The sequence below is a fragment of the Eulemur rufifrons genome, chromosome 29 (assembly GCF_041146395.1).
Source record: "Eulemur rufifrons isolate Redbay chromosome 29, OSU_ERuf_1, whole genome shotgun sequence".
Classification (NCBI taxonomy): domain Eukaryota; kingdom Metazoa; phylum Chordata; class Mammalia; order Primates; family Lemuridae; genus Eulemur; species Eulemur rufifrons.
The window spans coordinates 36990038-37005751 of NC_091011.1; the positions used below are offsets into that span (position 1 = coordinate 36990038).

The 15714-nt window shown below is 33.2% G+C and overlaps 1 protein-coding gene across 6 annotated transcripts in view; it reads left to right on the top strand.

The window, feature by feature from the left end:
* The window catches only part of DGKB (diacylglycerol kinase beta), a 569068-nt gene extending 553661 nt beyond the window's left edge, over positions 1-15407 (top strand). For all 6 annotated transcript variants that reach the window (XM_069461460.1, XM_069461461.1, XM_069461463.1 and 3 more), the window contains one exon: positions 15300-15407. In XM_069461460.1, the coding sequence (XP_069317561.1) occupies positions 15300-15407 (108 nt within the window). The remainder of the gene's footprint in view (positions 1-15299) is intronic.
* Positions 15408-15714: the final 307 nt, after the last annotated feature.

Consider the following 15714-nt stretch of genomic DNA (forward strand, 5'->3'; position numbering starts at 1 on the left):
ACTGCTTAGGAAGATTACTGTGCCAAGTAAGTATATTTCAATGGGTAGACTACAGAAATGAGGAAGCGAGTCCACGGTCTTGTTGTTATATCAGTGACTTCTCGACATAATCTTCTTGAAATTATTTCCTTATTCCCCAAACCAGCTACCTCCAAATCATAAAGGAGTATTGAAGGGTTGTTGAAAATTACTACACACCACATTTAACAACAGTCAGAAAGCATTAGTTGTTTTATGGTGTATATTAAGTATTAAATATTATTATATTTACTAATTCACCTAAATATTCTTCTTTTTCATAACTTAGACCAACTTTTCTGTGATCCTGAATCACAACAACAAAAATGTTATATCCATTTTATTTTATGGTGGAACAAAATTTGACATCTTTTTGAGATTTGGCCAAAGTGTTACAGAAAATTTAGCAGCAACTTTCATTGTTTTCCCATTATCATCTACAGATGGACTCATTATTGGAAAGGACACCATTTCACTATAATATTTAACATTTTTAATAATTACCTAAAAAGTCAATTATTTTTAAACTCACCCAGAATAGAATAGTGCTGTGAAAGTTATCTGCAGAGTTACCTAACACTTGAATCTCCCAAGACCTTTGCATTAAATTGGATTAACTTTAAATATTATTAAATAATTATTAATACACCAGGTTGATTTCCTGGAAATTAGTCTTGTTTTGAAAATTTGATAAGAATATTATATTCTCATTAAAAGTTACACAGTTATTGTAACTTAACCCTTGCTGACATGGTAGACATACCATTTTTAAAGAATCTTAAGGTGCTCTAATGGGTTACTTTAGAAGGGAGGTAAAAAAACAACAAAGGAACAAGTGTATTTTTAGTGATGAAAGAAACGAGTAAATCATAAATTATCAGTGGAAAAATGCTTAACAGGTAGGTGTAGGTAATGAATATTTTTCTGATGTGCCTAGAAATTGCATTTTGCCTAATATTTAAATACCAGAGAATAAGGATACCTGTTAAAGAAAGAAACACCACAGTTTGTATTTAATGAGCTACAATTTTGATATTTTTAAGAATAGAGAATTAACAGTTTTTTGCCATCTCGAAACATACCTGCATAAGCAGACTACTGCTGTTCTTGTGAGTATGTTTTAAGGTGTGAGAGGTAGTGAGGCCCCAAAATCAGTTAAATCAGTTAAAGAAAACATAAACTAAAAGCCTCTTTTTACCTAAGTCTTCATTGGTAAATACTTTTGCATAAATTTACATTTCTAAGCCTTAATTTTGTTTTTCAAAGACTGGCACATTAGCGTTTAGTTGGGCATTATTTTGTGTGTTCCTCTGTTACTTATGCATTAATTAGTTTTGTTTACCTGTGCATAATTTTTCCTAATTTCACAACAGTTGTTGTTTTTGTAATTGACAATGCAATTTACTGCATGTGTGGTTTCTGGCCCCCAAACAAGAATGTTAAGGTGTAAAGCACCAATCTTTTCATTTCAGATTGTTTAAAAAAGGATTGGTTGTAACTAATTTCCAATTAATTTGCAGTGGTTACGGAGGAAGAAAACCAGTGCACCTACTAATTAAAATTTAAAATATTCCAAAGTGTCATCTTCAGGTGTCTCTGGAATATATAATTTCCATTTTGGTTCATTGCTGGATCTGTAACACCCGTGAGCTTGACAGCTCTATTAATTTAAAGGCTCAGTAATACCTATTAGTACAAAACATGAAAAAAAAATACCATTAATCATTTATTTTAATTTTGCAGCTCTGTCATTTTCTCAGTATGTTTTAAAATTATGATGACACCATAATGTGCACAAATCGACCTGGATGAAGGGGAAACGGATCGCACTACTTACGAAAGATACTGAAGTACATTATTAGGGCTTAATTAATGCCAAACTGATTAGATTTGATTGTGTTTTGCACAAAATTATTTTAAAGTTTTTTTTCTTGCCATAGTATTTTTTAAAAGTTATCCAAATACTGTGTTTAAATTACACTTATCTTTTTGTAGTTGTTCATGGTAATACATTCAATTGAAATACTATAAAATAAGCCTAAATTGTTCTTTTATTCTTTATTTTGAAGACTGAATGAATCTAGTTATTAGTTTCAATTTCAAAAAATTAACTTCATTTCAGCTAACAGAAAATAATGTCTCTTATAGTCATATTCTTTGATAACAACTCCAAGCCTAAATTGGACATAATGTCTAAAAATGCTTAAGGGCAAAAATTAAAGGAGAAATATGCCAAATATGTAACACTTTATGCATATATATTCATCTGATCCAAGGCTGTAAATATGCTACAACTGATAAAATTGTATGTACTTAACAGAATTTTGTCATTAGCTTTCAAGAGGGCCAATATTCACACTTAATTCAAAACTGAATATCTTCCTCTAGAATGTGCAAAGTTAGAAGTAATCTCCTACTTGATGGGAATCACCAGACTAATACACAGGTTTGATTTTTTCAGGCAGTTAGAGATCTGTCTTCTGATGGATGCAAACTGTAGAATCACAAGGCATAAGCCTGCCTTTTCTCTCAAATTTGCCTTCTGATCTTACCTTATTTAACTCTTTATTCCCTCTGATTTTGTATATTAAAATTAGAAAATAAAGCTAACATATTGTAAGCTTTCATTAAAAAGCAACAATCTGTATTATTGAAAATTTTAAAGAGCAATTCTTCTTATCCATTAGTAGAGAACTAGTGTAATGTTTCATAGGGTCTTCCTGGGGTGCATTACCAAATTCAAATAAACATTAGCACTTATGTTTTCTTACTAAAAATAAATTGAGTCTAATTTATAGTTTTTATTTCCTTAAATATTCAGAACGCAGTTGCACATTTTCAGTTGAGGAAACTTGAAAAATTCAAAGAATTTTAGCAGATTACTTTGTGTCATCCTCATGACAATTTTGTGGGATGAACAAAATGGATATTATTAAACATGATTTTTAATCAATAAATACAAATTAAGAAGATACTATATTTGTCTGGGCCAAGAGTATCAATGATTTATTTATTCATGCCTTCAATAACTTATTGAATTCCTTCCCATGAAAGTGCTAAAATCTTGTCCTTGTGTTACAACAGAGAGAAAATGAAACAAAACAAACAAAACAAAATGATCTCTGATCTCAGTGCAGGTATACATTACTCAAACAGTCACACAAATATAAAACTCTAGTAATGATATAAGGTCTGTGAAAGAAAAGGTTCATGGTACTATGAACTGTGATGTCATGTTACTGTGGTGCTTATGTACTACGAGAAGTTATACAGGGGGATTTGATCTCATTACAGGAGGTCCTGGAAAGCTTTCAAAGGAACTTACAATTGACCTAAAAACTAAAATATGAGGAAGATAGAACTAGGCACAAAGGAAGGAGGAATGTCCTATGCAGAGAAAACAGCACAGTGTGGGAAGGAGCATGGTATGTACAAGGGTCAGAAACAAGACAATACACTCCAATTCCACTCCTTTAGTTATTTTAAAGTATTCCTAACACAAAGAAATGATAAACGCCTGAGGTGATGGACATCCCAATTACCCTGATTAGATTAATTCACATTGTATGCCTGTATCAAAACATCATATGTACCCTATAGAGATACAGTTATTACATACCCATAATAATTAAAAAGAAAAAGAAACAATGAATAAATAAATATTTGATGAATGGAAAAGGAAAAAAAATAAAGAAGACACCACAAAGGTGGAACAGAAAGAAGAAAAGTGTAAGGTGAGGCAGGTGAGTCAGTGGAAATCAGAGCAGCAGGCCCTCGAAGACCACAGAAGAAATGTTTAGATTCAGTTTGAGTCATATGGAGCTAAAGAGAGGTTTAAGCAGGAGAGTGATGTGAGCAGATGTATATGGTGACAAGATCATTCTGAGTGGGGAATGAATTGTAGGGAGAGGCAATGACCAGTTAGGAGCTTGGTAGGAAAAAGAAAAAAGTATCAACAGATACAGAAAATATTTGAGAGATAAAATTGATCAGACTGAGTAACAGATTATGTTGGGCAGGTAAGGAAAAGAAGACATCGAAAATGATCCAGGTTTCTGGATCATTTTGAGCAATTGAATAAATGATAGAACAATTCCTTGCAATAGGAGACTCTGGGAAACAATCAGGTAGTTTCTTTTCCATTCTAGTACTAGTTCAACAATATTCTCCTCCCTAATCAATGTCCTAAGCACATTGTTAGAAATGTTAATTATCATTACACCATGGACTGGCAATTTTGTTATGCGTAGGAAAACTGGACATCCATATCCAATTGGATTACCATGGTCTAGTTTAACATTGAGGGGAAAAACCTTTCAAATCAGTTCTATGATGTTACAAATAGCCAAGGGCTGAGTGTAGGAACTAAGCCATTACAGAAATTCTTTCTTATAAGACAGTGTGAGCTTATTGGACTCCACTGGTGAAGCAAACAAAGAAAATCTATGCTCTTTGACAGTTAGTAAATCCCCACGTGAATCTTTTTCCTAATCTTTCCTTTGAGTAGAAGTGGAGTCTGGCATGTGGCAGGAATGCTGCCAGGTGCTTCAGGGAGAAGGCAGATGGCCAAAATATGACACTTCCCAATGCCACCAAGGAATCCAGAAAGCCTTGTTGTCTCAGATAGAAGAGGGGTTAGCAAAATACACTTTCCACTGAACTAAATGTAATTACACTAAAAATAATAAATAATGTTTATTATGTACATATATGACATGCCTAGCCTCATTTGGTACTTACAGTGGTCTTATAAGTTATCAACAGTTGCGTTCATTATACTCCTTTAGCAAACAGACACTGAGGCTCAAAAATGTGAGATTCTTTGGCCACGGTTTATAGCTGGCCTGTGGCCAAGCTGGGAATCGAACCCTTGCCTCACGTCTTGAGTCCATGTCCTTAACCCCTATGCTAAATAAAAAAGACCATATAGAAAAATTTATATGACATATTATTTATTAAGAAAAGTAAAACCACAAGTTGTGAATACTGTCTGGTTATAGGCAGAAAGAGGAATTTTTTGTGTGTTGTTTTGTTTCATTTTGTTTTTGTTTTTTCATGTGACCAAAGATTTGGAGATGCCCTAGGAAAAGATAAACAGTTACTGGGTTAAAATTGTGAGTATAATCTCTTCATAGAGATGTGAAAGTAATAAAAATTCTTTTAAAATGTCTTTGACCTTCCCTGGCAACCAACTTAGAACCACAAAAATATTTTGGAAGGGGGAATAAAATTTATATGTTAAAAGAAGTTTCAAATCCAGGTATGAATATTTCCCCTGCGATGTGGCCAAATAACCCATCACTTTCACGAAGAAGTTTTCTCTTTTCCATACATATTTAAACTTCCTGCAGATTTCATCAGGAAGTAAACTCCTTAACCCCATTTTTTAAAGATTTTATTTTAAATCTTCACAATGATTTTTCCGAATTTCATGTTAGATCAAAGATTTTTAACATTAAACTGGAATGAATTATCATTCCAGAAAATAATGGTTAGAATCATAAAAAAGCTGGCAAAGGAAGTTTAGAAAATTGTTATGTTTCATTGCTTTGCTTTTTTGGCAGTTATGGACCTGAAAAATTTAGCATGCACTTTATTCCCGCTGTCATATGGCTCAGTTACACACATGAATTCAAAATGGTTTCCATTATTGGAAGGAGACAATCTTATTCCAGAATCAAGCTAGGTAACTTATAATGTTCCAGATAGTTGCTAAATTAAGCTCTCTTCACAGATAGTTTATGGCGTTTATTTTGCTCTGAAAACCCCATTCATTTTTAAGGTAGCTGAATAAATTCAGTGATAACAAATTCTTAAGAAGATGAAGCAGGGGGGAAAATTGGCTAGATACAGTAAGAATATTTAAAAAGGAAAATGCTACCTGCTGAGGTGCTTTCTAAGAACCACAATATTATTGTGCCCACCCTGGTGTAAAGCAATGAGAATCAACTAATGAGATTATTCATTTGAGCCAAGTGTGATCAGTTGGTATGTTACCAAAATGGAGGAATGTTAGTATATATTCTAATTCAGAATTTTCACAGAATGAATTCTGAATGGTGGCACGTAGTATAGCAACGATATGCCAAAGGAAATTATTTCCACTTTTATCCATCTTTTAGCTATTGACCCAATAAATCATGCTTTTAAATTAAAATTTCTTTCTTCTACCTTATGTCCCCAAATTCTACATTTAATTTTTAGCCTTTGACTGAATTATATCAAGGTTTAGCAAATTATGGCCCATGGGTCAAATCTGGCCAGCTGCCTGTTTTTACGTATTTAAAGAGTTAAGAAGGGTTTTCATATTTTTAAATGGTTGAAAAATGAAAAGAAGAGTAATATTTTATAATGTGAAAATTATACGAAATTCGGAGTTTAGTTTTTGTACATAAAGCTTATTGGACCGTGGCCACACCCCTTTATTTACATACAATCTAAGACTGCCTTTGCTCTACAAGGGCAATGTTGAATAGTTCAGAGACTGTAAGCCTAAAACATCTATGTAATCCTTTACAAAAAATGTTTGCTAACCCCTGAATTATATGGACATCTACTTAAATATCCTGTAATATGTAGCCTTCAAATATAAAGGTTTCTATATTTCAAATTAGGCTAAACAACTTAACAGCTTACATGACTTATGTGTAGTCCACATTGAAATCCTGAGGCATGCCTAACCCGCATTTATGAAATTTGAAGGTTTCTTCCTAACTAATAGAAGAAGAATAGGCCACACTGAAGATTGACTGGAAATGTTTATATGATAGCACTTTTGTCTAGGTTTTTTCCTACCTCTCTGGCAATTTGTACTCATATTCTTTATAGGCTATCACTCTTCTGCTACACACTTAAATGTCAGTATTCCCCAGTTGCGAAGGCTACCATCTGCTATTCATATTTGCCACCCTGTCCTTCAGTAATTTCTTCTCAGTTGATAATATTATTATAGGCCCATCCAACTCAAATCTTTCTCAAGACCTGTTCTCCTTTCAGACTGAACATATCCTTCATATTGTCTCACATAACACTGGGGGCACCAACTTCTTGGTTTCCACCCCTGCCAAAAATGCTTCTCTCTCTATAAAAAGCATCATTACACATACAACATCTAAAACCAAAAACATGGACATAATACTGGAATCTTCCCCTTTTATCAATACACCACACATCCAGTCGACTATTAATAACATGTTCTGTAGATTGTGCCTCCTCAATATCTCTCAGATCTGCCTCTACTTTGTTCCTATCAGCACCACCCTAACTAAAGTCCCTTTCACTTCTTTTCTGGATTACTACATTAATCTTCCATCTAATCTCTCGGTCTCTGTATGGCACCCAGCCCCTAATCTATGCTGCCTGAGTGATGTGACTAAAACTCAGGTTTAATTGTGCCACTGTCCTGCTACCATGATATAAATGGAATTCTTTTTTGTGCTCCCATTGCATCCTGAACGTATCTCTGTAGCTCAACACATATCATATTTTATGTTGCATATTTGATAGCATCATTATACTTCAAGCACCTCAGTTAGGCTGAAAAAATGTATATTCAACTTAGAATCCCCAGCACTAAACTGAAGGGAGTACATAGTAGATTAATGATAAAAGTAATTGAAGTTGATTAAATTGGGATATTTGTTTTTATTACTGCTTACTTTCATCCATATGTTTTGGGGATGAGTACCAAAAGGTGCTTGTTATTCATTCATGTAGTCAGCCTTGCCCCTTAGGAAAAGAACTAAAATAACAAACAGACCAGGGCTTCTCAGATTTAAACATGTATACAAATCACCTGGGGTTCTTGTTGGAAAGCAGAATCTGATTCAGATGGCGTGGCAGGGGACTGGGAAATCGAACGATCATTTCTAACGATGATGTCTGTAATCCTAGTCTGTGGATCACATTTGGAAAACCTAAAACACTTGCGTGCAAGAGAATTTAAAAAAATTATTTAACATTTGTACCAAAATAATATATGCACATTAAAAAAAACAAAATAAAACAAAACAAATGTATTGACTTGCAAGAAAAATAGCCATTCTCTGTGCCATCATTTCTATGTCACCAGTCTGCTCATCAGATGCAACCGCTTTGATTCTTTGGCTGTTTCTTCCTATAGTTTACTCCAGATTTGGAAGTATGCTTTGCTGTTATTTTTTGATATATTAGTATTAGATATACTCTCCTTACTTCACACTATAGAAAGGTAGTTTTTAACACACTTATATTAATTAATTTAACTCTCTTACTAATAGCTAACATTTACTGAGTGCTTTTTACGTGCCAGGTAACATTCTAAGTATTTTGTGTACATTGAATCATTGATTTAGTCCTTGCAAGAAGCTAGTGAGACACTATATTAAAAGCTCTACAGTATTGATGAGAGAAATGAATCGCAGTAACTTGCTCAAAGCCACCAGATAGAAAATGTGGACCCAGCCAGCCATTAAGCTCTTCTGCTTCTGAAAAGAATGATATAATAATTTTATTTAAATCAACAAAAACTATATATATATATAATCTTTAAGACCATAAAAATATTATCACTGTAGAGCCGAATACTGACCCACAATCATGTGTTCTTTCTTATAAAGCTTTTAGAGTTTCTTTCTCTCTTCTCTTTCCAAAATGATCTTTATACTGGTTTTCATTTTTCTCAAAAAAAAAAAAAAAGAACAACAAAACAAAACAAAACACCAGTCCACTCCACCATATCCATTTATCTGTTATCCTCACTCCTCTTCTTTATATGGCAGAAGCCCTTCCCTTCAGGTGTCTCTCTCTAGGTCTCTTGCAAATCTGTTCTCCTGGGTCTCAGTTGAATTCTGTTTTTTTAATCTCTTTCTTAGTTCGTTCATTTATTTTGCTAGAGAACACCCTAAATATGTTTTAAAGGGCATATAAGAGGTAAATTTTCTAGATTCTTTTGTGATTGAAAAGGTCTTCATTCTACCCTTGTATTTAATCAATACATTGTCTAAGTATAGAATTCTAGGATAAAATTAACTTTTCCTCTGAGGTTTGAAGGTGTTTCTCCATTGTCTTCTAGCACTAATGTTTTTGAAAAGCCTGATGCCATGCTGATTTTTATTTTTCTGTGAGTGACCTATTTTTCCTCTCTGAGGAGATTTAGAATCTTCTTTTTATCCCTGTGCTTTGACATTTTACAATAATGTTTGATTTGAGCTGGGCAGGACAGGGATAGAAATTTGATTGGCAAAAAAGAGAGGGAACGCTCTCTAGGGCAATAACTAGCACAAAGGTGCAGAGGTGGGAATTAGCATGGAGAGCTTGGGAGATTTGAGAGTCGACTCTCAAACCCAGCTCTTGCACTTACTCACTTGAGGGGTGCTATGTAGGTTACAGAATCCATCTAAATTTCTCTGTCCTCTAGTTTTAAATGAGGATGTTGACACCTACATCCTAGGGTTGTTAGGAGGACAAAATTAGATATTATAAAAATTAAATTATGAAAAAAGTTTTCTTTCAATAGCAGATATGAGAATTTCTTAAAGAGAATAGATCCACCTCTGTCAGATCTTATCAGAATACTTTGATAAATCCTTAGAGAAAGGGTGTTGAGTGGATGTGTTCAGATAACATGAAGAAAATAAATACTATTTTTTATGACAAAGGGTTTTGGAAATACTATATTTGATGCTAGAAGACAGGGAAGCAGGAAAGAAATCACCAAGAACCTGGGCCAAATACTGTCTACAAAATTAATCAGGGAAGACCCATATCTCTTCCTTTTAATTTTAGTTGGGCTGAAGATCTTTGGAGAGAATACGAATGTCTAATGGGAATAAACATCATTTGCTGTGTGTCATGAGACATAAATCCCCTCTGCTTCTATCCCTTTTATGAAATCATACTTCAGCTTCACACTCTTCAACATTAATTTTTTTTATAGGAGTGGGCTTTTGTTGAGTACAACTCAAACAGATGAATGAAATATGTAGCATTCTAAATAATGTGTGTAAAGCACTTGGCAAAATAAGTCTTGTTACTTTTTATTCTTGCTGATATTCTTAACATTATAATTATGAGGTGGAATTATCACATTATGCAACCTTAACAATGAAATAGAAACAAGAAAACTATGCTTTGTAATCCTTGATCTAGTTATTGGTTTCTATGTGTGTGTCCTTATTACATATTGAATAATTGTGAAACTGAACCTAAATTTTTTCATGTTTATATTTTTAGATGTGGCCCATCTTAATTTGAAATAGGAAGACAGAAATAGAAGGAGTCATGGGCAAAAGTGCCTATTTCTGCCACATTGCTTTCCAAAGGAGTGGGTGATAAATAGAAATTAAGAGTGTTGATAGGAGGATACCATTCTGTTGCTGACAATATTTATCTTGCATTTCTTTCTATTGTGTTCTTTTTTTAAATTTTAAAATGTTTTGGTTACATGGGTTGCTTTTGTACAGCTTCAGTCAAAGTATAAGTGTGCCCATCATCCAGGTAGTGAACCTTGTACCTGTTAGGTGTACATCTATCCCCTCCTCCCGCTCCCACCTGCTTCATGAGTGCTGATCAGTTAGTTTCAATTTAATAGTGAGTATATGTAGTGTTTGTTTTTTCATTCTTATGATACTTCACTTAGAATGGTCTCCAGTTCCATCCAGATTGTTACAAAAGGTATTAATTCAACATTTTTTCTTATGGCTGAGTAGTACTCCATGGTATGCACATGCTACATTTTATTAATCCAGTCATGAATTGATGAGCACTTGGGTTGATTCCACATCTTTGCAATTGTGAATTGTGCTGCTCTAAACATTTGAGTACCAGTGTCTTTTTGGTAAAATCTCTTTTTACTTTGGGTAAATACCCAGTAGTGGGATTGCTGGATCATATGGTAGGTCTACTTTTAGTTCTTTGAGGAATCTCCATACTGTTTTCCATAGAGGTTGTACTAATTTACATTCCCATCAACAGTGTATAAGTGTTCCTTTCTCTCTGTATCCATGCCAGCATCTGTTGTTTCAGGACTTTTTGTTAAAAGCCATCCTCACTGGAGTTTGTGTTTTTGATTTGCATTTCCCTGATAAATAGAGACTTTGAGCATTTTTTCATATGTTTATTAGCCATTAGTCTATCTTCTTTTGAAAAGCTTGTGTTCCTGTCTTTTGCCCTCTTTTTAATAGAGTTGTTTGATTTTTTTCTTGCTGATTTGCTTGAGTTCTTTTAGATTCTAGTTATTAGCCTTTTAACAGATGTATAGCGTGAAAATATTTTCTCCCATTCTGTAGGTTGTCTATTTGCTCTGTTGATTGTTTCTTTGGCTATGCAGAACAGACTAATGGACAGAATAGAGAACCCAGATATAAAACTATCCTCATATTGTCATCTGATCTTTGACAAAGCAGACAACAGTATACACTGGAGAAAATAAGCCCCATTCAATAAATGGTGCTGGGAAAATTGGATAGCCATAAGTAGAAGATCGAAACAGGATCCTTATCTCTCACCTCTCACAAAAATTAATTCAAGATGGATAACAGACTTAAACCAAAGACATGAAACTAAGAATTCTCGAAGAAAATCTTGGAAAAACTCTTCTAGATATTGGCCTACACAAGGAATTTAAGAAGACCCCAATGGCAATCACAGCCACAATAAAAATTAATAAATGGGACTTCATTAAATTATCTTGCTTTTTCTTTTTTAAGCAATGCTCTTCTACCTTTATGTAGCCATTCCAGTTTCTAGAAGCCCCATAACCATTGTTTATGAATGCCCACAATTTTCTTTCAAACAATCTCAGACTCTCTTAGAAAATAAACAATCAAAATCATGTTTCAAAATGCCTTGCTAATGTCCAGTGTTCAATAAATATTTGATGTATTAAGAAACAACTAACGGAAAGGCAATTTAAGTAACCCAAGTGTTTGTAACCCTAAAATACTCTAAAATAAAAAATATAAAAAAATTTATTTTAAAAGATGCAAAAAAAATCCATTACTTGCAATTTTTAATTTCCAAACAAGATGAAATAAAATCTAACAAAAATTTGCAAGTATAATAATTGTATTTTTTCTAATATTTGTAATACAGCCATTTGAATAAATTATGAAAAATAGATAAGCCAAAAAAAGTTAAAATCACCCTTAATCTTACTGCCAAATAATAACTGTCCTTAACATTTATATGCTTACTGTTATAGTCTGTTTTCTATTTTAAAATAGACATGTGTATATAGTGTCTATAACTTTTAGTATGCTTATTATTTTATAAGATTCATTTCATTAAAATATGTCATGAAGATTAAAAAAGAAAAAAGAAACAACTAAGAAGTAATTATCTGACTCCTAAAGATGGGAACACTTAAACGGAGCCCGATATTTGGTTCATGTCCTCAGACTGCTGAAACTTGCTAGATTCTAAAGTCTTTCTGGATAAATTAGAAAATAATAATAATAATAAAAATACGAAAGTGTCAAATGTGTACAAAACAGGCATCTGAGTCATTTTTTATAGGTCTTTCGTGGCCCCCTTAACCAGGGTTTCCCTTCTTGAGCAATCTGAGCCTGAGGTTATATTTGAGTCTCTACAGCTTCCCACAGCCAACACCTAGAATATCTGTGACTACAACACCAACCATCCACCCGGCTTGGAATTATTCTCATTTGTAATGGAGTAGTTTTCCTTCTCCCCAAATATACAAACACATGTAATTACCCAAAGAGCCTGGATGCATAACAGACACTTCATGAATACTCGTTTCCTCCATGTTATCTCCTCTGACCAAGAGGAAAATATAACTAACTGTTTCTAATTTTTGTAAACAGCAGACAAAAAGGATGTGGATTTCATTTTTTATATAACTAAAATTAGATTAAAGAAAGAATTGTGTACTTTGGCCATAGAAGTGATTAAACAACAAACAAGATAGGTTATAGATAATTTTAAAAATAGTACTGGCCATTATTCTGCTTAGAAACTGAAAACCAGAACTGTGTATTAGTCAGTAACATGAATTAAAGGTCCCATTGTGTCAAGAACACTGAATGAAATACTGTACTATTTTCCAAAGGAATAAGAACATGTAATTACTTTCAAAAAAGAATTTTCAATATAAGCATAGTCACAATAAAACAAAATTCAAATATCTTAACACAAAGAATGTCTAAATCAGATAGACAACAATTATGTAACATTTTAACTATACTTTGTCATAAATTGATGTTAACTTTATTTAATGACTAGAAAGATACATTTCCTCCAAAGTCCTAGCAACTATTTGATAATGATAATCTAATTTTCCAAAATGCCCTAGTACTATTACACCCTCTAAAGGATTTAGTCCAGCAATTATGAATCAGAAATCTCTCCCTTCTTATTTTAACTATTAATGTTCTATTTGAATCTGAGGTTATCATGTAAAAAATATTAATCCGTGATACCTGCTTCCCCAGGTACTCATTTAAAGATGACATTGTATGTAAAATGATTCATTTTCATTTTTAGTGTTAAAAAATAGTATCTTTCTACTTAGTCTTCTATTTCAGCATCTATAGTACTATTGAACATGCTTGTCCAATTTCTCTTTCCTGCTAGGTTATAATTTTGCAGGGAGAGAGATTGTGCATTGTCTATTTATTCAAAGTTCCTGGTACAGTGTCTGAAGCATGGTAGAGGCTTAATAATTTTGTGAAACTAATAAATGATGAATGATACAGTATTAGATCTTGTCTAAAGCTAGGATTTCAGAGGAGTTTAAAAATCAATGGCATAAGGTACAATATAATCTAAAGCTGAATTAGTGAGAGAGAAAATCTGGTAGAGATCATTTTCAATCTACATAGATAGGTGTGTCCTGGGATTTTAACTGTCTGGCTATCAATTCCTCAGTTCTCATAAGATTAAAAAAAAAATAAATTAAAGTCGGATATCCATAGTTTGGAGCTGGTTTAGCCTACTGGCCTTTTACAGATGCAATTTATTTTTGCAGTAGAAAGAACACTGAATCTTTCCAGAATAACCTTATTCCAACAAACTTAAATAAAGTTGTAAATTCTTTCAAGGTTTTTCCACATAACTTCTGTCTTTCTAGACTATGAAGAAAATTTCCATTTCCCAAAAGCCCCACTGCCGATTTTAATGATCCTGTTCATGTGACATACATTTTTTTTTTCGTTGCATTGCTATTAGTGAATGACAAGTGAAGGATATTCATTTTAACTTGAAAATGTCAGGTATGCACTTTAAGAGATATATTTTTTGCAGCTTTTAATGAGGTGGTGTTTCTTTTTGAAAGAAATACTCATCTCTGATGCGAATGCTGTGCAGGTGACAACTGATATTTAATAAGCGATGGCTCTTGTATTAGTCGCAGTTCACTAAAGAAAATGTCTCAGATTGCTTTTGAAAAACTCTTAGCGTCACTAGCCCAAAGGCAAGATGTGACCTTTTTATTACATAATGAGAATCATTTATTATCTTACAATGTATCTTAAAGTCACAGACAAAATGCCACTTTGATAATTGCTTTCAATTAGCTTTGAGCATAGCATATATTCATAAAATGTCTTCTCTAATTTAGAGTTGAATTAGAGAAAATTGCAGACATAATCTACTTTAAGGTTGTCTCATTTAAGGTGATTCGTAGTTTTATATCAAAGAAATCAAAACGAGTAGCTTTAGAACAGTCTCTCAAAATGTTTTAAGCAGGCTTTTCAATATTTGATTCTATTCTATTGCCAATTAATTAACAAATTAGAAAGCTAGTTCATCATTTCTGACCTTTTATGCACATTAACTTTTGACTTTCATTCCTAATGATTGTTTTGAAATTAAGCCTTGCAGTTCGTGCTGAAAGAGAGAAACAATCTGATTAGCAAGATAAATAAGGCTTGCCTGGATACCTGGGCCGTACCTGGGACTCTGAATACTGTCATGGTGCATCCTTTCCTACCTTCAATAAATAATGCATAACTAATGGTCAAGAAATCATACTCCATAATTATGTAGCCTAAATAAAGAGTTTTGTGTGTCACTACAAGTTAAATTAGAGGTAACATGATCTTTAAAATGTGACTTCAAGGCATTTTTATTTTTGTTAGTATCCTGAGCATTGCAAAATATGATTATTTAAATGCATATCCTTATCTCCCTTAAAAATGTTTTTGAACTCATGAAAACTCTGAAAGTATATTTTACACTTGTGGCATTTCAGTAACTCATGAGATATTATTAACCTTAACAGAGATTCTCAGAAATTTATATTGCATCTGGAGATTACTCTACTCTCTCTTTTTTTCTAGATAAAAATTACGCACAAGAACCAGGCTCCAATGCTGATGGGCCCTCCTCCAAAATCCGGGTTATTCTGCTCTCTCGTCAAAAGGACAAGAAACCGAAGCAAGGAATAATCCTGTATCGTTTTGTTCTTAGAAATCTAAATAGCATAATTGGGCCATGGAGCACTTATGCTGGAAATCTTTGAACCATTTCAAGTCTCCTGCTCATGCAAAATTATGGAATTGATTTAACAGTTTTTGTTACTGAGCTAATGTAAAATTCAGCTATTAGAAAATTTATTGTCTCAGTTTTTATAGGCATCTTTGCATGAAAAAAGCGGAAGTTTACATGAAGTGATACTGCATATTTTTGTTGCATGCATTCCCATTGATTTTTATGTCTCCAACCCATCTCCTCCCCAATTTCCATTTACTACCC